The sequence below is a fragment of the Eubalaena glacialis genome, chromosome 4 (genome assembly GCF_028564815.1).
Source record: "Eubalaena glacialis isolate mEubGla1 chromosome 4, mEubGla1.1.hap2.+ XY, whole genome shotgun sequence".
Taxonomy (NCBI): domain Eukaryota; kingdom Metazoa; phylum Chordata; class Mammalia; order Artiodactyla; family Balaenidae; genus Eubalaena; species Eubalaena glacialis.
The window spans coordinates 168,404,646-168,427,712 of NC_083719.1; the positions used below are offsets into that span (position 1 = coordinate 168,404,646).

General features: G+C 49.7%; 1 protein-coding gene across 2 annotated transcripts in view; it reads left to right on the forward strand.

Annotated features, from left to right (window-relative positions):
* ADAMTS2 (ADAM metallopeptidase with thrombospondin type 1 motif 2) overlaps positions 1-23,067 on the forward strand; it is a 229,653-nt gene that overhangs the window by 163,858 nt on the left and 42,728 nt on the right. For both annotated transcript variants that reach the window (XM_061190082.1, XM_061190083.1), the window contains 3 exons: positions 17,306-17,462; positions 21,936-22,041; positions 22,691-22,834. In XM_061190082.1, the coding sequence (XP_061046065.1) occupies positions 17,306-17,462; positions 21,936-22,041; positions 22,691-22,834 (407 nt within the window). The remainder of the gene's footprint in view (positions 1-17,305; positions 17,463-21,935; positions 22,042-22,690; positions 22,835-23,067) is intronic.

Genomic DNA, 23,067 nt, shown 5'->3' on the forward strand with positions numbered 1-23,067 from the left:
GAAATTATCTCACTTAGTCCAAGGACAGATGGGGAGGTGGAGCTATGAGATCCCAGATAAGGACACTGAGGTTTAAGGCAGTTCAGCGGCATGAGTAGCCAGTGGTATTTGGCTCCTTAGGAGTCCAGCTTCTCACCCTGGAAGCCAAATCATGGACTCCGTGGTCTGACCCCATGCAGTATGAAGAAAGTCAAGTCATAATAAGATGAGGCACATCAGGCATAGTAAATTATGCGAAGGGTTAACTCCTCTACTCAAAGAGAGAGAATCTCAGTCTCACAAAATAAAATCGAACTGCACACAATGTACAAGGCCTGCAGTACAGAAATGACAATGAAGGACTTTATGGCTGGTCAAATTCTAGGAACAGTGGACCTTGAGCCCACTCTTCCTACCCTGGGAAGTGTGTCACTCTAAAGTGATGGAAGCGACCACAGTGAGGATAGCAGTCATGGTCCTTCATGCCCCATGGAGAACATAAAGTATACCAAAACGGACTGTCAGATGAAGGGAGAAATTTGCAAAAACCTAACTGCAGGAGTCTTTCATACCCTTTTCATACCCTTTAACAGATTACATTTTAAAAGGCATAGGAGTTTCCCCTATCTCCAGTATCCTTGTTAATTTAAAAAAAAAAAAAGCCTTCTCAGTTCAAGCTTTCTTTAATAAGTTATTCAGTCATTTATAGCCAATAACAAATTTTCATGATTTTTAAGAGACAGTATCCCTGCATTGATATCTTCCATCTAGAGCTGCACTGTCCAGTCCAGCAGGCACTAGACACATGTGGCTACTGAGCACTTGAAATGTACTTAGTCCAAACTGAGATGTTCTGTAAGTATAAAACATATGCCTGGTTTCAAAGACTTAGTACAAAAAAAAAAAAAAAAAAAGGAGAGATGTAAAATACTTTCTTAATAATTTGATATTAATGAAATAATGTTTTGGATATATTGGAGTAAAGAAAATATTTTATTAAAGTTAAAAAAAAGGCATAGGAGTTTCAAATAATATAACGAATAAAGTTAAATTAGTAGTTATATCATTTTTTCCCCTTGCCCTATGGAAAAATGTGCCTTCTTTTTGAGGAATCATAGAACATTTAAAAATTACAGAAGTACTTTAGGTCATAAAGAAAATTTTAGTGAATTTTATACAGCAAAAATGGTTTGGGCTATTCTCTGACTCAGTGCTCTAAAACTAGGTGGAGGGAAGGGATATATAAAAAGAATAAATCCAGTCTCTTTGAAAAAAGAAAATCTCCTAAGAAGAATAATATTAGAGCCTCAGTTGCAGACTATTGGGAAAACTAATGAAAACAAGAGTACTACAGATCAAAACCTATGGGGTGTGGCCAAAGCTGTATTCATAGGCAGGTGCTTTCCAAGATCACACAGAGTGAATGAAAACAAGTTAACCCTGTATTCAGCTCGGTAAGTTAGAACAGATGGTAACAACCACCCAAAACCAAAAACCTAAAGAAAGTAAAAATAAGGAAATAGTTCAGAAAAAAGCAGAAATCAATACATTAGAAAATAGAAAGAAACAATAGGATCAATCGAGAGGAGAACCTTGGAAAAAGCAAATCTCTGGCATATTCAGTCTAGAAGAAAAGAGAGGAAGCATAAACTAAAAGAAAGAGTGCGTATAATGCAACCCACAGCGGGATGCTTATCCCAGCTGAAGAGAAAGCTTTGGGGGAGGTTGCTGCCCTAGGCAGCTGTTGGGAGATCTCCACCTGGGCCTTCTCCCCACCCCTCGACTCTGACACCCAGTGGTGGTCAACGGAGGAGGAGTGTGCACACCTTCTTCTGCAGGTAAGCAGGCAGGTTTGTGGCATGGCGGTGCACTCTAGGCATGCAGACACAGTACACAGCCAGGGAAGGCTGGGGTGGCCCAGGCCCAGTGATATAGTTCCAGCCTCCGTCCTTGGAATGTCCCATGGGACTTTGCCCATCCCCACTGGAGCAGCCATCAACATGTTCACCATCCCTTCCCCTCCTCAGGCCGGGTCCTACCAGTCCCTCCGTTCCTGGCCTGAGACCCCCCCCTTAGCATCCTCCAGGGTCTGAGGAATTTGCAGGTTTGTAGTGTGAGGGATGGGCATGATTATATCCAGCCAGCTCCCCACTTTCTACCTCTGGAGAGGGGACATGGGAAACTTCACGTTGTGGGGTAGGAAGGGGAGGAGAGCCACCAAGTGGTCTGGGCACTAAAAAGAAAAATTGGAGAATTGTGCACGGTTAATTGCTTACCAGCACTGGCAAAGCTTTGGCTCTTATTTCGCCTAAAAACTGTCTGTCTCCTTCTCCCAGTGTTGATTACTCAATGGAACAAAGCCTTGTTTATTCTAACTACTTCCTGACAGGCTCTGTGCTAAATTGCCCCCACCCAAAGCTGTTTCTTCTTGTTCTTCTTTCCTGAAGTGTCATAGGCAGGTAGAAACCTGGTAGAAACCAGGTAGAAAACCTGAAGGTGAGATTTTGAGAATCTCTGTCAGGGACCTGGAAATCCTGGGAAACAAGGATTTCCTGGGGAAATGGGAATATTTCAAAGCTGACTCCTAAAATGTAGAAAATACCACAATAAGCCTCATAACCATGGTGGGAACTCAAATTCTTCTCTGTTTTCAAAGTTATCTTAAAATTACCTCTAAATAGAGAGTCAGATAATCTGTTTTTGCCAGTCTGTTCTTATTCATTTGCAAGGAATTATTAAGCAAAGATAATGCAATACCACATAAACTTTCAGAATATATATATATATGTTCTGAAATCCACCCAATTTATCTTTATAGCCAACATGATTCCTACACACAAAGTTGCCAAAGGTAGCATATCTAAGACAAAGTACAGACCTGTTTCACTTCTAAAAATAGATGTAAAAATTCCTGAGGCTTTAAGCATTTAATTCAATAATGCATAAAGAGAAACTCTCACCATGATAAAATAGGGTTTATTCTAGGAATGTGATGATTGTTTAATATTAGAAAGTCTGTTCGTATAATTCATCACATCCATTTGCCTAATGACAAAGCTCGTCATCTAACAAATACTTTTTAAAAAATTATTTATTTATTTATTTGGTTGCGCTGGGTCTTAGCACAGGATCATGCGCGGCATGTGGGATCTTTAGTCGGGCATGCGGGATCTTTAGTTGAGGCATGTGGGATCTAGTTCCCCAACCAGGGATCGAACCCGGGCCTCCTGCATTGGGAGCGCAGAGTCTTAGCCACTGAACCATTAGGGAAGTCCCTAACAAATACTTTTTGAGGGTTTTTTTGTGCCAAGCACTGTGCCGTGTCACTGACGTGGTCCCTGACCTCAGGGGCTGCTCTAGAGCAGAGGTGCAGACAAGGAAACAGTTACAACTGAGGGCTGAGGGACTTGGTCAGGGCAAGGGGGGCAGGCAATCTTATTTAGAGGTTAGGGCAAGCGACTGGAGGCAGTGACTTTTCATCCACGGGGAGGGAGTGAAAGGGGGAAGGACCAGCACAGGGAGCGGTGGCTTAGGAGAGGGTGGGTGGCATCAAAGGGAGGACGGTAGTGAGCTGTCCTGGGACCGTGGCCACAGGGTGGAGAAAGGAGAGAAGATGAAAGAGAACTTTAGGAGGCCAAACCAGGAGCGGGTGGGTGCTACGCGGGTGAAGGTGGAGGGACACTGAGTCCGTGCCTTGGGCAACCTGGTAGATGATAATGCCAACGCCTGAAATGGAGAGCACGGAGCCGGGGGGCAGTGGCATGTGGGAGAGAAAGGCGGTGAGCTCAGGGGAGACGTGCTGAGTTTGAGGTGCTTTGTGCCATCCCAGTGGAGATATCCAGGGAGATGCTGGCATGGGGAGCTGGAGCCTGGAGAGAAGAGATGAGCATCCTTTGCAAAAGCATGGATGGGGGTGCACAGAGAAGCACACCGAGTCGGGGGCACCTGAGAAAGAGCCCCAGGGGGCTCTGCTGAAGGCACCAGCAGGGCAAGGAGTGTGATCAGCTCCATAGGAACTGAGAGGGTATCTCATGGTTTTTAAAAGATCTGTGAAACTAGTAACAGATGGTAACTTGACAACCCAAATTTTATTTAAAGGTAGAAAAAGAAGCACATTGTCCCTAAAAGTGTTCTGCATAGCTAATTCTCAGGATGTTCATAGATGTTTTCACAGGAGAATAGAGGGGTTCCATGGTCAAATGAGTCTGGGAAATGCTTATAAAACAAAGTAAAACAGGTATTCCTGACAGCAGAATTTCTCAGAGACTTTACTATGAAAATGTGCAGGGTGACTCTCTAGGAGATGGATCAGTATGCATGGTTTCTCCAAACTATTTCTCAACAGAACCCTTTTCCTCATGGAATCAACATTCTACAGAATTTGCTTTGGGACATGCTGCTCTTACGAAACAGTTACAGTAAAATTGGCAACAAGAAAGAGACACATAACTTTGTTACTGAGGTTTTGGAATTCTGGACAATGTCGTATGACGTGAAACCAGTATCAGAGGAGAAAAGATAAAATTATAATTGTTTGCTAATAATTATGTGCCTGGAAAACCTAAAAGAATCCATCAGAAAACCAAGGAGTATAGTGACATGGCCAAATATAAGATAATTACACAAAACCCAATAATTTCTGTGTGAACCCACAATGCCCTGGTAGTAAAGATAATAGGGAAAGAAAAGTTCCCTTTACGATAGTTACCAAAAATATAAAATACCTGGAATAGTCCTAACAAGACAGGTATAAGACCTATGTATAGGAAGAAAATTGCACATTGTTAATGATAGGAAAAAAATAAAAATAAATGAAGAGACAAATGCTGTTCCTTATGGGAACACTGGGTATAGTAGTGATGTTGACTTTTCCCAGATTAATAATTGGCAACTTGATGAAATGATTCTAAGATTCATCTAGAAGCATAAACAGTCAAGAATGGCTGGGAAAACCTTGAAAGCCAAGCAAATAAAAAGGATTTACTTCAAACACCTTGTAAAACAAAAATAATTAAAATATACTATATTTGCATAAGCATTAACAGATCAACTGAATAAAATATATAGCTCTGAAAATACCTCTCATATAAATAACATGCGATAAATATAAATGGAATGGTTATAAAGTGTTATAAATAAATCTATGACAAATATAAATTTCATATATAGCAAATTAAATATATCAGATGATAAACATAGGCCAATAAAATTCAACTAGTTAAACCATACATATCAAGAAGAAAATATTCATTGTCAAGGACTTCCTAGGCATAAATACAGTAGAAGGGATTGTAAAGAGGAGGATAGATATATTTGAATACTTAAAATATAAAATCATCAAAAAACACAAAGGGCAAACCACAATCAGGAAAAGCATTTGCAATATGGAAAAGATATCCTAATATATGAAGAGCCCTAGGAAAAATAAAATTGGCAATGGACATAAGCAATTAACTGAAGAAAAAATACAAACGGCAAAAAAAGAGAAAACATTGAACTTTACTATTAATCAAAGAAATAAAACAGTTTACCATTTTAAAAGCATCAGCTGTGTTAAGATTAAGACGAGGGATTTACTGCTGGCTTGGGTGAATGCAGCAGTACCCTCCTCTGGTACGAGTATAAATGTGTACACATTTCTGGAAGGAAATGTGTACACATTTCTGGAAGGAAATGTGACAGTTCGTCATTTCCCTTAAAAATGTTCTTCATGTTTGCCCCCAGTCATTCGTTTCTATGATTCTATTCCAAAGCAGTTAACAGAGCTGTGGATGAAGTTTTAGGAACAAGACAAAGGCCATGGCCTTATTTCTAAGTGTAAACAACTGGAAACAATCTAAATTGTCCGCCAATAGGGGTCTAGTTAAATAAATTACGATATGTCTATGTGGTAGATTATTAGACTGCCAATAAATCCCATTTTCAAAGCATGTTTAAGGACCTGGGGAAATGGTTACAGTATTAAGTCAAGTTTGTTTGCTTTTTGGGAAAAAGGATATAAGCTTACAGTAGTATGATCTCAATTTTGTTTACAAATATATACACAGAAGGGACTGAAGGAATACATCAAACGTGAATAGTACTTATCTCTGGGTAGTAGGTGATGGATTTTTATTTTCTTCTTTGTACTTTACTGGATTTTCTTAATTTATCATGATAAGGATGTTTCTTTTATAATCGAAATAGTGCATTTTTAATTATGGAAAATTTGTTTATATTTTTTGAAAATCATTTAAAAATGGTAGAGTCCAAGTAATTCTGTTTAACTGAATGCTAGCACCTGGGGAAGGGTCTCCAGTGGCATGCCACAGGGCTCTGTCATGTCCAACATTTTATTTCTGATTTGAAGGAGGATGTAGAAAGGACTTCATGCTTTTGCTTGGCACCTCTTCTCTGTGGTGGCTTGGAGGCACTTGGAGAGGGATCTGTGTTCTTCTGCCTAGGAACTCTGTCACCTGAGTGTCTGTGGAAACTTTGGGCGAGCCATCTTGGCCAGAGGGAGGATGCAGGGTGCCACAAGTACGTGGCCTTACCTACAGGTGAGGCTGTATTACCCAGGTGTTGCAAGCACCTCCCTCATGGCCATGGCCAGTCTGGTCCTTTATGTTCCACCCCGTAGGGAGGGGTTCTGCTTTGCCTGAGCCATGTTGGTACCCTCTGAGTCCCCCATAAGCAGAGTGAGGGTAAGGGGAGCGGGCATGGGCCCCATTGTGAGGCTATGGCCTACACTTCCTGGGGACAGTATGGGGAGGAGGGCAGGCCACGGGGCTGCCTGGAGCCCATGGCCAACAAGACGTGTGGCCAGAGCCCACTTGGGCAGTGGAGCAGCTTCAACGAGACCAGGACCAATACAGTGAGAAGTGAGAGGGCACAGGGGGACCAAGGCCCTCTCGCCTCCGTGACTTCCCGCTGGGAAGGAGTTTGGGAATCCATGATGGTGAGGCGACAGGAAGGGAGAATGTGGAGCTGGATGTGTGCTTTCAGAACCGAGTCCTGGCTGCACCCACTGCACCCCAGCCGGGCTCAGCAGACCAGCCTTAGACTTCTGCCGATGACCTCAGAGATGTCAAGATAAAAGACGTACCAGGATGTGGCGTTAGAACCCCACATCCATCCCCAGCCCCTGAAGCCTGGCCGGGAAGGACAACATGCTGCCACCCCTCTGCTGTCCCCCGGCCCCCGACGGCAGCGGGGCTGACCAGTCTCCTGTAGCAAAGCCCACCCCACACTCTGCCCACCTTCTCCCGCCTCCCCACCCCACCTCTTCTCGGGAAGCCATGGGGGAGGCTGGCGCCCATCAGGGCCTCTGTGTCCTGGGGGATTCCAGAAAGTTATAGGGCCAGACTTGGTCCTCCTCCAGCGAGTGGCAGGATTGTGAGGGAGGAGTGGAGTCCAGGGTGTGAATCTCACTTTCTCTGGGGAGGACACACTGCAGAAGCACAGGTAGGGGGAGAGTAGAGTTAGGAGGACATGGCTGGCCAACCACATCCAGGAGGGCTGGCGCTAGACAGATATCCGGATGCAGAGGGACTGGGGCCCCACCTGCTGGCCCACCGTCTCTGGAATGGAGCATTCTGTGCCTTGCACAGAGCATAGGAGCCCAGGGACAGTGCGGCGTGTTTGGCTGTGGGCTCAGGAGCAACCCCCGTGGGAAAGGAGGGGTCGTTGCACCGACCTGGAGCAATCAGACCATAAGTCTGAACGTGACAGTCCATGGAGAGTAGCTGTCAGGGCCAAGGGCGCCAAGCCAGACACACAGAACGCCTCAGAGCCAAAGGTCACATCACGGACCAATATTTCTGTAAGTACATCTAAAAGGAATTTTCTAGAAAAGGGAAATGTGACAAAAACCAAGATTATACAAAAATACCGGCCCCGACTTTTTATTATTAAATTCCACAGACATAAAGTCACTCCATCAAACTGTTATAAAAGTTTCCCATTTCTGTGCTTATCTCGTTGAGGGCAATAAGTTTGTGTCCACTGGTCACAGGCTCCACTTGGCACAGTGCTGGGGATGAGGCCCTGTTCTGAGGTGTCTGGGGGACCTCAGGGAAGTGGGAAGCACGTCTCCTGAGCAGGTGCATCCTGGGACCTGCCTGCTTGCTCCCAGGACTGGAGCACCAGCTCCCCGTGAACTCACCAGTAAACAAGACTGTTTGGGAGTGGTGAGCACCACGGGGTGCCCTGGATGGGGTGACCCAGCAGAACACTACCTGGCTGGGATTCACGTAAAGGGAATGAGCTCTGCTTGTTCAAGGAAAAGCCAGGAGGGGCTTCTAGACGGGGGTTGGGGAGTAGAGTTTGGCTCACGGAGAGGATGGATTCTGATGAGCGGCCCCTCAAGGAGCCACGCATTTCCTGTCCGTGAGGGAGGCCCTGTCCCTGGAAGACTTTAAGCATAGCAAGCCCGAGGTGACTGGAGCCAGGAGCCCTGCCAGGAGAGGGGCCTGAGCTGTGTCCCCCAAGGCCCGGCCGGGAGCGCTCTAGGGGCTGTGAGGCCGAGACCCAGACTTGGGGGAGAACGTGGCCCGGTATTCAGATGCTGTTATTTATTCCAAGCTGTGATGGAAACAGAGCAGCTTCCCTACCCTCCGCTCCCCCTGTGCCTGTCCCCAGGCCTCGCCAAGGCTCCAGTGGGGATAAAATCAGTAGCACTTGTGCAAGTGACATGTTGTTTGTCTTCCAGCTTATGAGAAGCCTCTGAGTTATCTCAAGTTTTGCCTAAAACAACGTTTTTCTCCATTTCTTAAAAAAAAAAAAAAAAAAAAACACAGCAGAAGAAAAGAGATTATCTTATTTTATACAATATGCCATCAGCCAGGGAGCAGAACACCGGCAACACTTGAGGGTTGCATAGCAACTGGCTTTTCAATTGATTTTTTTTTTTTTTTGAGAAGGCACCAAAGCTACTGAACTGTTCTCATTTTAAATATTTCCTAAGATGATGGAAATCAAAGCAAATGGAAATCAGAGACTTGGGGACAAGCAAAGAACATAAGGTATCTTGTTGTGAAAGACCAGGTCAAGACAAAATATGGAATGCTCTTAGAAATTTTTCAGCATTGGAGGGGAAGGGTCTGAGAAATTCTGACTGTGAGTCTCTTAGTGGAAGGCAAGAGAAGAGAATGCTGGGGCAGGGCTCAGTGTTCAAGGGCCCAGTGCCACCATCTGCTTACTGCATGTCCTGGGCCATCGCCTACCTGCTCTGGACCTCCGCTTCCCTGACTGTGTGAGGGGCAGTGTAGGGGATTCAGAACACCCCAGGGACAGCCCCTGGTTTCCCCAGAGTCTGGGTCCCAACCTCCAATCAGATGGGGGCCAGGCATGGTGTCCAGCCCCTCCCCACCCCCCCCCCGGTCATTGTGGCCCACCTCCTGAGCCAGACTCTCCAGGGTCCAGAGAAGAACAGGAAGCATTAGGGCCAGAAGTGCCCCACAGGCTTGAGCTGGGAAGGTTCATGTGAAGAATCCTGAGCTGGCTTTCTCTTGGAATAGCTTCCCAGCTTCTGGGAGGATGTCTGGAATGTTCCTTGATGATATGGGAGTCCTGAGCAGAGAAATAAGGATCACGCCTTCCAGCCCTCTCTGGTGTTGGGGTTGCAGATGCCTGTCATGAGGTTTGAGCTCCAGGCATCGCCTTGCACACCGGAGCTGCCCGGAGAAGACCCCCAGCCTCGGGGGAGCCCCTGCTGCACCCATCTGGGGGCTTGGTGTTAATTCTGGCCCTGTTGATCCTTGTGGGACCTTCAGTGAGCTATTTACTCTCACTGAGCCTTAGTGTCCCCTGTAAGGGGAGCGCACACTAGCAATGACAACAGGAACAAGGGTATTCATGCAAGTCACAGCCTGCAGTGCCCTCTTTGGCTCAGACCCTGTCTGCAGCCCCTTATGTGACCTCACACACTTCACCCTCACAGCAGCTCTCTGGGGCAGTCACCTCGTCACCCCCACCTGCCAGGACAGGTGAGTGGCCTACCGAGGTCACACAGTGGTGAGCAGCTTTGCTCAGGGGAGGCTGGGCTGGGCTGTTATTCCACAGGCTGGGGAACATGAGCTCCGGGCTCTTTGGCTATGCTCCCCTTAGGGGTCTCCCATGCCAGTGGTTCCCCACAGAGGGCATTTTGCTGCCCCCCACCCTGGGGGTGCTCATGGCATGTAGCAGGTAGAGGCTGGGATGCTACTCAGCATCCTTCAGTGCACAGGACAGTCCCCACCGCAGAGAATTACATGGCCCCAAGGGCCAGCAGTGCCAAGGTTGAGAATTGAGCTCTGCTTTCTTGAACCCAGCAGATCTGGACTCCACTCTGTGCACGCTGTCCTGTTTTGTGCATCTTTGGGAGGGCGGATTGGGCAGGAGACCCTCTGGGGTCATGGCAGTTGAGAAGGCTTCGGTGGGCTTCAGCTGGATCCATGGGACATGAGCCAAGGCGCAGAGACAAAGAACATTGTGGGTGCTGATCGCCATGGACAGAAGCGCCTGAGCTCCCAGCTTGGTGCTGTGGTTGTGCCCACTTTGCAGATGGGAAGCCCAGGACAGTGAGGTAACTTGTCCAAGAACACAGGGCAGATGGCAGATGAGCAGGCCTCCAACCCCAGGGCCCTGAGCTGCCCAGGTGAGCCCCACCTGTCACTTGCAGGTGCCCTGGTGGGCAGGGTTTGTGTTCTGAGGGGCTCCCTGATATGCCCCCAAGCCTGCAGAGTCTCCAGGCTGCTGGTCCCACTTTTCTCCTGTCTCCTTGACTGAGGGAGGTAAGAGCATAAATATTGTAATTCAGCTCATTCTGGAGCAAACAATGGAAATGTCAGAGAGCAGTGATCAGAACAGAACTTTCTGCTCAGGTCTTAACTGATTTGTTTAATGTGGGACCACAGAGGCTGTCAGGGGCTTCCGTGGTCCCCCTTGAACCGGCGCCCTGGCGTCTCAGAGCAGCGCTCTGGGATCCAGGCGTCCCACCAGCTGAGGCCCCGCGCTGCCGTTCCTGCGGCTGCAGCGCCACCTGGTGGCCACCTCAGCTCTCGCCCTTCCTTTCCTGTCCCGCCTGCCTAGGGGAGATGGCCCTACAGACAGAACACCTTCAGAGGTGGCGTGGCTTCCAGGCCCACCTCCACCTCTTTCTAGCGGTAGGACTTGGGGTGAGTTACTTCAGTTGTCTGAGACACGGTTTCTCATCTGGAGAATAGGTCAATAACAGCATCTATATCTTAAGGAAATTATACAGTTTAAATTAGATGATACGTGTGAACGCAGAGCCTACGGCTACCACCCAGCCCCAGGGTGCGTAAATGCCCTGTGTACTGTAAAAACAGCTCCATGTACTATGGACAGCTGGCACCCTTGGCTCCCTTGGGAGGAGGGAGGCTGATCTGTGAGATCCCGGCTGGTTCTGGGGCCACCCCCTTGCTGGGCCTGGGGTGCTGCCCCCTGGAACACCATGGCCCTGTGTGCAGTCCCCAGCCCAGCACAGGTGGGAACAGGCAGAGAAGCCAATGCAGAGAGGAGCAGATAGACGACTTTGGGGCCAGGAGGATGCAGATGACTCCAGTGAGCTGGGTGTGAGAATCTTAACTGCAATAGCAACTCTCTCAGCCTCTCTCCATCACTTCTGAAGGAGAAATAGACACGTCTCCTGTCCTTGCTCAGATGAGGACTACAGCTCACGTGCTGTGTGAGACATAGCAAAGCCACGGGATGGAGGGGTCTGAGGGCTGTGGATGTGGGCCGGGTGGCAGAGGAGTATGGGGAGATCCCACTAGAGCCCAAGTGACCCTTGTGGGTGCCCAGACCTCCCTCCTGGGCCCTCTGCCTGGACATATCTGTCTGTGAGGAGCCCTTCAAGGCAGGCGGAACCTATGGGAAGGCTGACAGCTCTCAGGAAGTAGGAGAAGTAGGTAGAGGAAAGGCTGAGCCTGGGGTGCTGGCTTCTGCCTAGAAGCTCGTGGGTGGTTGTTTGGAGGCTGCCACTAGGCAAGCCTGCTTCAGCCGTTTTTTCGTTCTTTTGAACCTCAGTTCTACTGACCTAACTTGAGTCCCAGGCTGGCTCTGGACTGTTCCCCCAGGAGCTGCACCCCGAGAAGCAGGAGAGCTCCCCAAAGGAAAACTGCTGAACTTTTACTGAGGAAACAAGCTGGGCCCAAAAGGATGATCCCTGGCCTGTGTCCCGGCATGCTGCAGACCCCACCTTTCCCTGCGAGTGTGTGGTCCTCTCCCCATGCTTCCTCTGCAAGCCCCACTGCCAGAAACCATCCTCCCTCTCCTAGCAGAGACACCTCTCTTGCTCATCTCCTGCCACCCCGTGGTCCTGACTCTGCTGACATTACACCAGACAACACCCCCATCCATCTCAGCAGCCACACTGTCCCCCTCCCATCGCCCCTCCCTCCTCACTGACTCAGAGAGCTCTTTCTAAAATGCACATGCGTCTGGCACCTGCCACAGAGCACAAGGCACACTGCACCCTCCTGAACTCTCCAGACCCTATGAGGATCCCAGCCCTTAGCTCCTTGGTGGCCATCTGAGATGGGTCAGATCCTTGAGAAAGTTGGGACATGAGCAGAGAAATAGGAAGTACAAGCAGCTCTGCACCTTGGATGCCGGAACACTGACATTCACCCTCCTCCTCGGGGGTCCTGTCTAGGCTGCAGGTTCCCAGGGCCCAGCGCCTGGCCATTGTTTTCTGTGACCTGCCTCCCCGGGGCCACCTCGTCCTGGTGTAGCCCCTCCAAGCCCTTCTCTCTGCCCCTCCCCTTGGGGAGTCTCCTCAAAACCCAAAAGCCAGGAGGGGGTCCCAGACCACTTCTGCTCTGGACCCTGCAGCGCAAACCCCCATGGGGCTGGAGAACGGAAGTGGCAGGCTGTTTCTTGGAGTGGAGGAAGGAAGACAAGGCAAGAACAAAACGCAAATCAATATTTCAATAAATTATTCTGCCGCAGCAGTGAGATCACAGTGGCTGCTGAGAGGGGCTGGGAACCTGGGCTGAACCCAGGAGCCTGGTGTCTGGGAGGCAAGAGGCACTCGCCAGTGTGCCAGTGTCAGGTCCAGCCTGCTAAGGCCTTTTTTTCCAGGGTTCTCAACCTGGTGACCTGAGAGATGTGTTTTCTTTTGTCCACAGAACTTATTTTAACTTGAGTCAGTGTTTTCCAGGAGGTACGCTTCTTTGTAAAATGTGAACATTGGCCTGAGAAGTCAGATCTGGCAGCCCTGGGCTCTGTCCTTGCATGCCATGCCAATGGGGCAGGCGCTGAGTGTTGTTGCCCCTTCAGCTGGGCGTGGGCTCCTTGGTTGGCCACAGTCCTCGCCACTCCTTATCCCCCCAACTTCTTTACCATAACAGGGAAATACTCTTCTGTAACCTTACCCCTTCTGAACTGGCAAATAAAAGGCAGACTCGTTTTTCTTAGAACCAACGTGCCTCACTGACTTACATCACCGGCCTTGGCCTGTGGGCATTTGGGCTTGCAGCACCCACCCAGCACTTCCCACGAGCCCACCCCCTGAGCAGTCAGGCCTCTCTCTGAGCCCCCAGCTTGTTTGTTCTCACCCTGTTTCAGCCTTTGGCTCTGTCCCCAACTCCATGGCCTTATTGCTGCTCTCTGGCCCTGACACAGTGTGTCTTTCTGACTGGGCTCTTGACTCCTTGTCAAAGATGTGACCAGAGCTTCTCTCCCACTGGTGTTGGACATACCAGCTGGACCCTGGAGAACAGCCACTGGCTTTCCTTTGCCAGCCAGTGCTCTTGACTGGGCTTCCCACGAACCTCCAAGGAGGAAGTCCCCTGCTCATGCTCTTTCAGCTGCAAGTGACAATAACACAACTCAAATTGACTTTCATGGGAGGAATTTCCTGACACACAATATATGAGACACATATCTGCTGCAGACAGCTTCTAGAATGGCCCCTGGTGAGCCCACATCTTGGTATTCACTCCCCGGTGTGGTCCCCTCCCTGTGGGTATGGGCAGGACTGAGATTTGCATCTAAATGGACTGAGACTTCTGTCTTGGATGTGCACCGTCATGCTATCTCTCGGGTCACTCGTGCTGGGGGAAGCAAGATGCCCCATGTGACTGGTCTGTGGTGAGGTCCATGTGCCCGTGAGGAACTGGATCCTGCCAGTAACCACGTGAGTGAATGTGGGAGCGGGTCTTCCCCAGGGGAGCCTTCGGATGAGATTGCAGCCCCAGTCTCAGCTGCCAGCACTCTCATGGGAGACCCTGAGCCAGAAGACCCCACTAGATTGCCTTTGGATTCCTAACCCAGAAACCATGAGATAAGTGTTTGAGGTTTTTCAGACCATAAAGTTTGGAAGTAACTCATTTTGTAGCAATAGATAAACAGGCCTGGGGTAGGCTGGCCTCAGGCCTGGGGGAGCCAGGTGGTTGTGTGAAGATACCAGGAATCAACCTCTCTCCACCCCAGGCCCCACTCTATCTATGCTGGCTTCTTCCTCCCCTGGGGTCTCCTCCCTTGGTGGCAGCTCCAGGCTCACAGTCTCACACCTTTCCAACTCCTTGGCCCCAACCATCATGGTGCTGGGAAGGTGCAAGGTGGGGTTGGCTGGGCCTGAGCCCTCCCACCCCTGAGCCTGGGGTCAGACCCAGATTAACAGAGAGGATATTTTACCAAAGGGGGACTGGGCTGCTGTTGTCGGAAGAGCCCAGGCAAAAGTAGCTGCAACCTACCAGGGGAACAATCCCCTGATGTTTGGGCTGAGAGACATGGCCCTGAGGGAAACAAGGCCCTTTTGTTGGAGATGGACTAACAAGGCTCTGAACTGCGTTTTGGCCTTTGTGGAGTGGGGGGAGTCCACTCCAGTGGGGGCTCTGCGGCCATCCTTGATCAAGTGGTCATCAGTGGCCTTTGTGATCACCCTCTGATCAGGACTTGGGCTGGCAATCTGAAGCCCAGTGGGGTCCATACTCAAGCACCAAATCAGATCCACCCATGAGGGTCCCTTCCTTCTCATTCCAGCCAAAGGTCCTTCCCTAGAAATGAGAGTCTTTCACTCACTTCCTTCTCCAGAGCTGTGGCCTCTCAAGGTTTTCTGGAGGCAGTGATCACCTGGCAGGGTCTTGAGCTGACCTGCTTGGATGAGATATAGATGCCACGTCCCCTTCCTTTGCCTTTTCTGTGTCAGGCGGGGTGGGCCGTGTCATGCTGCAGGAACAAGCAAGCTCCATGTCCCCGCAGCTTACAACAACAAAGATTGATTTCCCACTCACACTTGTATGTTCATTGTGAATTGGCAGAGGACTCTGGTCTCATTGTCACTCAAGGCTTAGGTGACAGAGCAGCTACCACCTCAACATTGCTGGTTCACATGCCAGCAAGGAGAGATCTCTGGAGGCGCTCATGTGGGCAATTAAGTGCTTGGACCGGGAAGAGACACAAGTCACTTTTACTCACAGCTAATTGGCCAGAGCTCGACACATGCTTCTCCGAATCACAAGAGGGGCAGGAGTGTACCTCCCTTCCCCTTTTCCAGCATCCTCTGGGCTGTCCACCTCTGTGCCAATGCCCAACAGGTCCTGGCCACCAGACCTCTCGCTCCAGTCTATGACTGACTTCATTAGGACTCAACTACATCTTTTTTTTTCTTTTCTTTTTTTAAAAAATTTATTTATTTTATTTTATTTATTTTTGGCTGTTTTGGGTCTTTGTTGCTGTGCGCGGGCTTTCTCTAGTTGCGGTGAGCAGGGGCTACTCTTCGTTGAGGCACATGGGCTTCTCATTGCGGTGGCTTCTCTTGTTGTGGAGCACAGGCTGTAGGTGCGTGGGCTTCAGTAGTTGTGGCACGTGGGCTCAGTAGTTGTGGCTCTCGGGTTCTAGAGTGCAGGCTCAGTAGTTGTGGCGCACGGGCTTAGTTGCTCTGCGGCATGTGGAATCTTCCCAGACCAGGGCTCAAACCTGTGTCCCCTGCATTGGCAGGCGGATTCTTTACCACTGTGCCACCAGGGAAGCCCCTCAACTATATCTTATTAAAACAAGTAATCTCATCTCTCAGGAGCAATTGGCTCTGTGCTCAGGACTTGGGAACTGGTCTGCCATCTTGTAAGCCATTGACTTGGGTAACTCACGAGATGCCTGGCAATGACTAGTCGTCCCTGGCCTTGAATCGTTCTTCCTTCTTCTGCAACATGCTGGCTTACTAACAATACCCTATATCTTACTCTCTGCTACTTATACACAAAAAGAGAAATATATGGCTATGCTTGATGGATATATTTATGCAAGAGAAGAGACAAAACACCTGCTTACGTGTCTACCAAAGAATGCATAGTTCTACTTTATGGACAGATGTATCCTTAAAGTGGAAAAGAACATTCCCAGTACTCTCTGCCTAGAGGGAACCACTTTGATGGTGAGAGTATGTGGTGAGAGCAGAAACTGGAATGTCTGCTGTGAGGATTGTGGAGAGAAAAGAGATAAGTGCAGCTTATAGGAGACTTGATTTTGAGATGATATGGTGTATGTTTTATTTGTGGAGGAAGTTGAGGGCAGTGGATTGAATATAAACTTTGGTTTCAGGCTTCCTAGCTGTGTGACCTGGGGCAAGTTACTTGACATCTCTGAGCCTCAGTTTCTTGCCTCTTCGGGTGGTTGTGAAGACTGAATGAGAGAGTGAATGCCAATGCCATGGTGCAGATCAGGCTGCAGTGCTGCCAGTCCAGCAGCCAGCCTTGGCTAGTAGGTATGTGTCATGACACAAAATGGAATGTGGTTGCTCCCAGTGGCTTCCCGTCCATGGCTCCTGAGGGAATTATCCCTGTGCTCCTGTTCCTTATGTGGCTCCTTTGCTGTATCTGCTGCAGGGTTTTCCCCTCCCTTGTGTTGTTTTCTGCAAATAGCTTCTATCAAGGAGAAAGCACAGGGTTCCTTTCCCCTTCTCTGGGCTTGTAGCCATACTGGGAGTTCTGCCTCCCCTGTCCTGGAGCCTGCAAGAATATAAGCTCTTCAGGGTGACCGAGGTTCATTGCATTTGCCTCCTGGCCAGGGCCTGCACAGAGCAGGGGCTGAATAGGATGCAGGGGCCCTGGAGGTGGGGTGGGCTGAATGGACTCTTTGAGGCTTTAGATGGCCTCAGAGCTTGGCTCCCACGTCTCACCTGAAATTGTGCAGTGACTTTGTGTGGAAACTCGTGCAGGTGTGTGGAAAGGCCAGGGAGCCTTTCCATCCACTCAGGAGAATGGAGCCAAGTGGGAGGGGGTCTTGAGAAGTGACTGGGCTTAGCGCCACCTGGGCCAGGTCCCCAGTAGATGGGGTCTGCTCAGCTCCCATCAGGACCACCAGACGCCAACCCCTCTGTTTGTCTCTCCTGCCCCTGCAGTCCCTGAGCCTCATTGAGATTGGGAACCCCTCTCAGAGTCTGGAGAACGTTTGCCGCTGGGCCTACCTCCAGCAGAAGCCAGACTCCGGCCACGATGAGTACCACGATCACGCCATATTCCTCACACGGCAGGACTTCGGGCCTTCAGGCATGCAAGGTGAGCCCCTGGCCCTGCGAGGGCCCCCTGGCAACCTTGGCTCAGGCTGGCAAGGGGGCCTGTGTCGAGGGGGAAGGGTAAGTGCTAGTGACCTCCTAGCTCTTGCAAACCACCAGGAACTCTGAACTTTCCCCCAGGAAACTACATCTCCGGGAGGGACAGGGACGATCAAAGATAGTGAAATGGGCAGAGTCTGGGGCTGGCAGCCTCAGACCAGACAGGATCTGAGGCTGGGTTTCAGAATTTTTTGCTTCCTCCAGCTTTCACAAAACAAATTTGAATAAGTTTTCAATCTTTAAAAGTTAAGAAACTTTACTTAAAAATTCAAACTATATAAAACTGACAGATCTAAAAGAAAAAATTGAAGGTCTACAATCATCATTGAAGATTTTCATATATAGCAAGGCTGCACACCACACCGTGATGGATCTCTTGCAGTGAATGTTGAGTGAAATAAGCCAGTCAGAGAAGAATATATACTTATGATTCCATTTATTTCAAGTTTGGAAGTGAGCAAAACGAATCTGTGGTGTTAACAGTCAGGAGGATGGTCAGGAGGGAGGGAGTCGCTGTTGGAAGAAAGAAGAGGCTTCTGCAGTGTGGGGACAGTTTTATTTCTTGATCAGGGAGGTGGCTACACAGGTGTGATCACTTTGTGATAATTCACTAGTTGTGTCCTTATGATTTGTGCATTCTTATGGCGTATATTATACTTCAAAAGAAAGAGCTTTAACGACCTATATAAAAATGTATATTCAGGGGAGTGGGACCCTGTTTCACCTCACCCCCATCCTCTACAGATAGTCATTTTTATTAGTTTCTAGTTGATCATTGCAGTGATCCTTTTTATAAAAATAAGTATATTTATCTGATATAGGTGCTGATTCCTTCCAGCACTTTATTCCATGACTTATTTCATATGCACCGTTCTGCTCTCTTAACCTACAGCTTCTCTCTGCCAACCACTTGTCATATTCACGTAAATAGAAAGACTTCTTAAGTGACCCCTGATCAGCTAGGATTAGTTCATGTTAATAGAACACCACTGAGGCACTACTGTTGCCCCCTTTGCCACGCAGATCAGCACCACAGTGGGAAGCAGGTGGGAACAGAGAGTGTGACCCCAGATCCCACCAAGCACAGAGTACGGCTCCTAGTTGGTGTGGGTGCCTCTCCACTGGGAGGGGGCTGCTAGCTCCCCTTCAAGCCCTACACCAGTGTGGCCAGCTGACGGACAGAGCACCCTGTCTGCCCTTGGTCCAAGTGAGAGCTCTAATAGGGAGCAGAATTGTTCCATAGGAGAGAAACCAATACAACCTTTGTATTAAGTGACCTCATTCTTCATTTAAAAATGTGAAAGTGCAGCCAAGGATTACCAGACATTAAAAAAACGATAGAATGAAAAGGATGGACCAAGATGCAAAATAAAATTATAAAACTGATGCCGGAGGAAACATAATTTAAAGAAGGGAAAAACACAGTTTATAAAGTAATATCCCCAGAATGAGGAACTACATTTGTAAACCCAGAACAGGTTGCAAGGAAGAATTAGAGAACAAAGGCTTTTCATTAAATTAAAGATTTGACGGTGTCGACTAAAAAATTAAATGCCCAACCTAAAAGTTGAGTCACAGAAATCTTTAGGACTTCAAGCCCGGGAGGCAGCATCTCAAGTAACCCTGAGAGAACTACTTCGAGGAGGCGAGAGGGGAGCTAGGATATATAGGAGTTTTGCAACAAAGGGCAGGTAATAGGAACAAAAGATTACTGTTAATTAAAGAATACTACAAACCTCAAGTTAAGGAATTTACTGCTTTTCTGTGTATGGGAAAATGCAAGAGTCTGAGCTCACTGAATTCATTCCTTTGATATGCACCTCAGTTATCTGGGGCCAGTATCCTGTGTTTTCACATCCAGAGTTTCCTCAGGGCTCACAGTGGGGATTGGCTGCAGTCTGATGGCTGCTAGATGGCAGGTATTCTTTGCCTCAGGGTTCACCAGCTCACTGGTGGTGGCTGCAATCGCTGATGACTGTGACATCCTTTGTGGCAAGCAATATTCCATTTCTCAGTGGGTAAAATAGAAAATTCAAAAGCTGAAATAAAAAGTCAACGGATCCAAAAAGATTAAAATATGAGAGAAAAGTTGATGTAGAGGCTCAATCCAGGAAATACAATATCTATCTAAAAAGATTTCCAGAAAGAAAATAGCAGCAGAATAAAATAAGGGGGAAGGATATAAAGAAAAAAATACAGATACATTTTCAAGTCTTCAGATCCTAAAGGTTCATGTAATGCTAATGTAGGTGAATGAGAAATACTCATACTGAGGCACATATTCATGTGCAAGCTTTGCATGCAAAGGACGAAGAGAAGACCACAAAGGTTTGCTCTGGCGCTGATTGGAGAACAATCATCTCAAAATCTACAGCGCAAAAAATGCTTTACGACATAGATTTTCCTGTTTATTAGAAGGGAAAAAGACAATGGTTAGATACGATGCTTTTACAGACAAGTCTAAAACCAGCACTCCCCCGTCACGCTTCCTTCCCTTCTGTGCTTTTCTCTGGGAGCACGTTGCCTGGGACCTCCCTGTGGGGTCTCAGAAGAGTGAGACTGAGTCGGGGGTGTTGACTTAAAAAAGAATATATGCACAACGTGAGAGGTGCGAGTTAAGTGTTATTGGGGGCAAAATGAGGACTGCAGCCTGGGAGACAGCATTTCAGAAAACTCTGAGAAACTGCTCTGAGGAGACGAGGGGAGGAGCCAGGATATAGAGGAGTTTTGTAACGAAGGGCAGGTAATTGGGAACATGAAAAGATTGTTGTTAAATAAAGAGAACCACATATCTCAAGGTAAGGAATTTAGTGCTTTTCTATGTATGGGAAGATGCAAGAGTCTGGGCTCACTGAAGTCATTCCTTCGATATGCACCTTAGCTATCTGGGGCCAGTATTTTCACATCCTGAGTTTCCTCAGCGCTCACCAAAGTGGGTGGCTGCAGTCTGATGGCTGCTAGATGGCAGGTATTCTTTTCAGCCCTGAGTTTCCTCACGGCCTCACCAGCTCATGTTGGAGGGCTGCAATCATTGGTGACTGTGACATCCTTTGTTTATTGATATGGCAGGAAATATTCCATTTATAAATATTCCATTTATCAGAGGACAGGCTGGCTTCTCACTTGGTGGGCCTCTAGGACGCCCAGGCTCCTAAACAGAAGCCCCCTCTGGCACACAAAGCTCTGTATGTACTTCTGTATCTTGTCCAGGGGCAAGTGGCTAGGCCCTGTTCTCTGGATTTCCTCCGATTTGGGTGGGGTCATCATGTCCTCCCATCACCCTCCCCCTCCCCGTGGGTGGGAATATTGGCTTCCCTGGGGACATCTTAAGACACCCCATGATCAGGCTCAGCCTAGTCAAGGGGGATCATTCTTCCACAGACCAGCCATGCCACAGGGAGGCCTTCCTGGCCTTCCTGCCTGGGTGGTTCAGGCTCATTCCTCAGCCCTGCCTTCATTCCCTGTCAGGCTCCATTCCCGACTGCTTCCTTGGACCACACACTGTAACTGGGCTGGCAAAACCCACTGTGTCTCCTCACTGTTACCTGTGAATTCAGTGGCTCTTCAGAAGCCCTTGAAGGGGTGGGGTGGGCCCACAGGCCTGCTGGAGGGCCCTTGGCATCTCATGTCAGGGGTTGGCCTGCTGCAGCTGCCCCTCCCACTCCCGATCCCCATTTTCCACCTTGCCCGGAACAGACCCCTGGACCCCTCAGCAGGAATGTGGCTCATAATGTCCTCAGTCAGAGTGCAGCGTTGCCGGGCCAAGGGCTCCGAGGGCTCCGAGGGCCCCGTCGTCTGTGGCTGGTCTGCCCCCCAATCCACGCAGCCAGTCCCCTCTGCATGACTCAGCAGGGCAGCGTAGCACCTTGGCTGTCCTTGCCTGACTCTGCCCCTGAACAGCTCAGGGCCACCCTCACTGTAGCCTTCTCTGCACTATGGAAATCCATCCAGTTGAAGACCCAGAGAAGGACCTATGGACCACGAGGGAGCCAGGGAAGGTCCCGAGGGAGTGGGCTCGGGGTATAATGCCAGGCACCGGGGCCAGGGTTCCTGCAGCACCAGGGGCAGGTGTGGAGACAATGTGCTACCCAGGGGCCAGAAGGCCACTCAGCCAAGCGGGGGGAGGAACGCGGGAGGTGGCCTGAAAGGGAATAGCGGGAAGGAGGTTACCGAGGTGGCAGAAAGTCTTAGCAGGTGAGACCTGGACTCGGGAAACTGAGCTGGCTGCGGTGTGGCCACAGACGGGCAGGGCTGAGGCCCGCTGCCCTGGGGGAGGGGACGGGTGGTCTCCTGAGCCATGCCAGCCACGGGGGCAGTTGGCTCTGCTCATTTGCTCCGGGGGTGTTGGGGTCAGGGCCCCTAGATTTGGGCAGGGCTCTGAGCCTGGGAGCTGGAGCCGCCCTTTGTCCCCTTCCAGGCTATGCTCCTGTCACTGGGATGTGCCACCCTGTCCGCAGCTGCACCCTGAACCACGAGGACGGCTTCTCCTCAGCGTTCGTGGTGGCCCATGAGACTGGCCACGTGTAAGTGGACTCAACATCCTTGTTGTCTGAGGAAGGTCGGGGTTCAAGGGGCCCCACTTCTCCTCTGTGCCCTGAGAGGGACAGGCCCTGTATGAAAAGCCCTTGGGATGTGATGTCCTGCCCCCGTGCTGCACAGGACAAGCGGGAGGCCCACTTTCTGCTGAAGGCCCCAGGCAGGAGCTGGGGGCTTTCCACCCATTATGCCATTCAAGCACCTGGGAGGGGTGGGGGGGGTCTTCTTACCCCAATTTACAGATGTGTAACTTGAGGCTCTGAGGGAGCCTTCCCCAGGAGCAGAGAGCTGGAGTTGGGGAAGCTACTCCGCCTGGGTGTGCATGCTGCTGGGTGTGTAGCGAGGGCTGTGGACGCCTCTGCCTCCACTGCACTGTCATGTAACAGTGCTCTGCCTTGGGGACAGGATACCTGAGGGGGGCTGCTGCTGGATGCTGTCACCTCAGAGTGCCCCTGACTTTAAAGTTAGCTGGTAGAAAATGGGTACCACCTTGCTCAGGGCAGACCAAGCCAACTAAGGTCGGGGGGGCAGCTCGGGGAGGTTAGGGGTGCCCTCCGAGCATCAGGGTGGGGTGGAGCTGACAGATGAGTGGGGCCAGGTGAGGGTCCAGTGAGGCTGCCTTGTCTTCCTGCACAGGCTGGGCATGGAGCACGATGGGCAGGGCAACCGCTGCGGTGACGAGGTGCGGTTGGGCAGCATCATGGCGCCCCTGGTGCAGGCAGCCTTCCACCGCTTCCACTGGTCCCGCTGCAGCCAGCAGGAGCTGAGCCGCTACCTGCAGTGAGTACCACCTGTGTCTCCCAAGGACGAACCCGAAGTGCCGGACTCAGCGCCTCCAGCCTGAGGTGCAGGGAAGGGGAGAGGGAGACAGCAGTATAGGACGGGGGGGATCCCATTGTTGGGGGCTAGGTTTTGGATGGAAAGTGGTTATGACAGCTGCACCTTTAATGGACGCCTGGTCCTGGGTAGTTTATGCCAAAGAAAACAGGTGCAGCAGGGAAACTGAGGCAGCA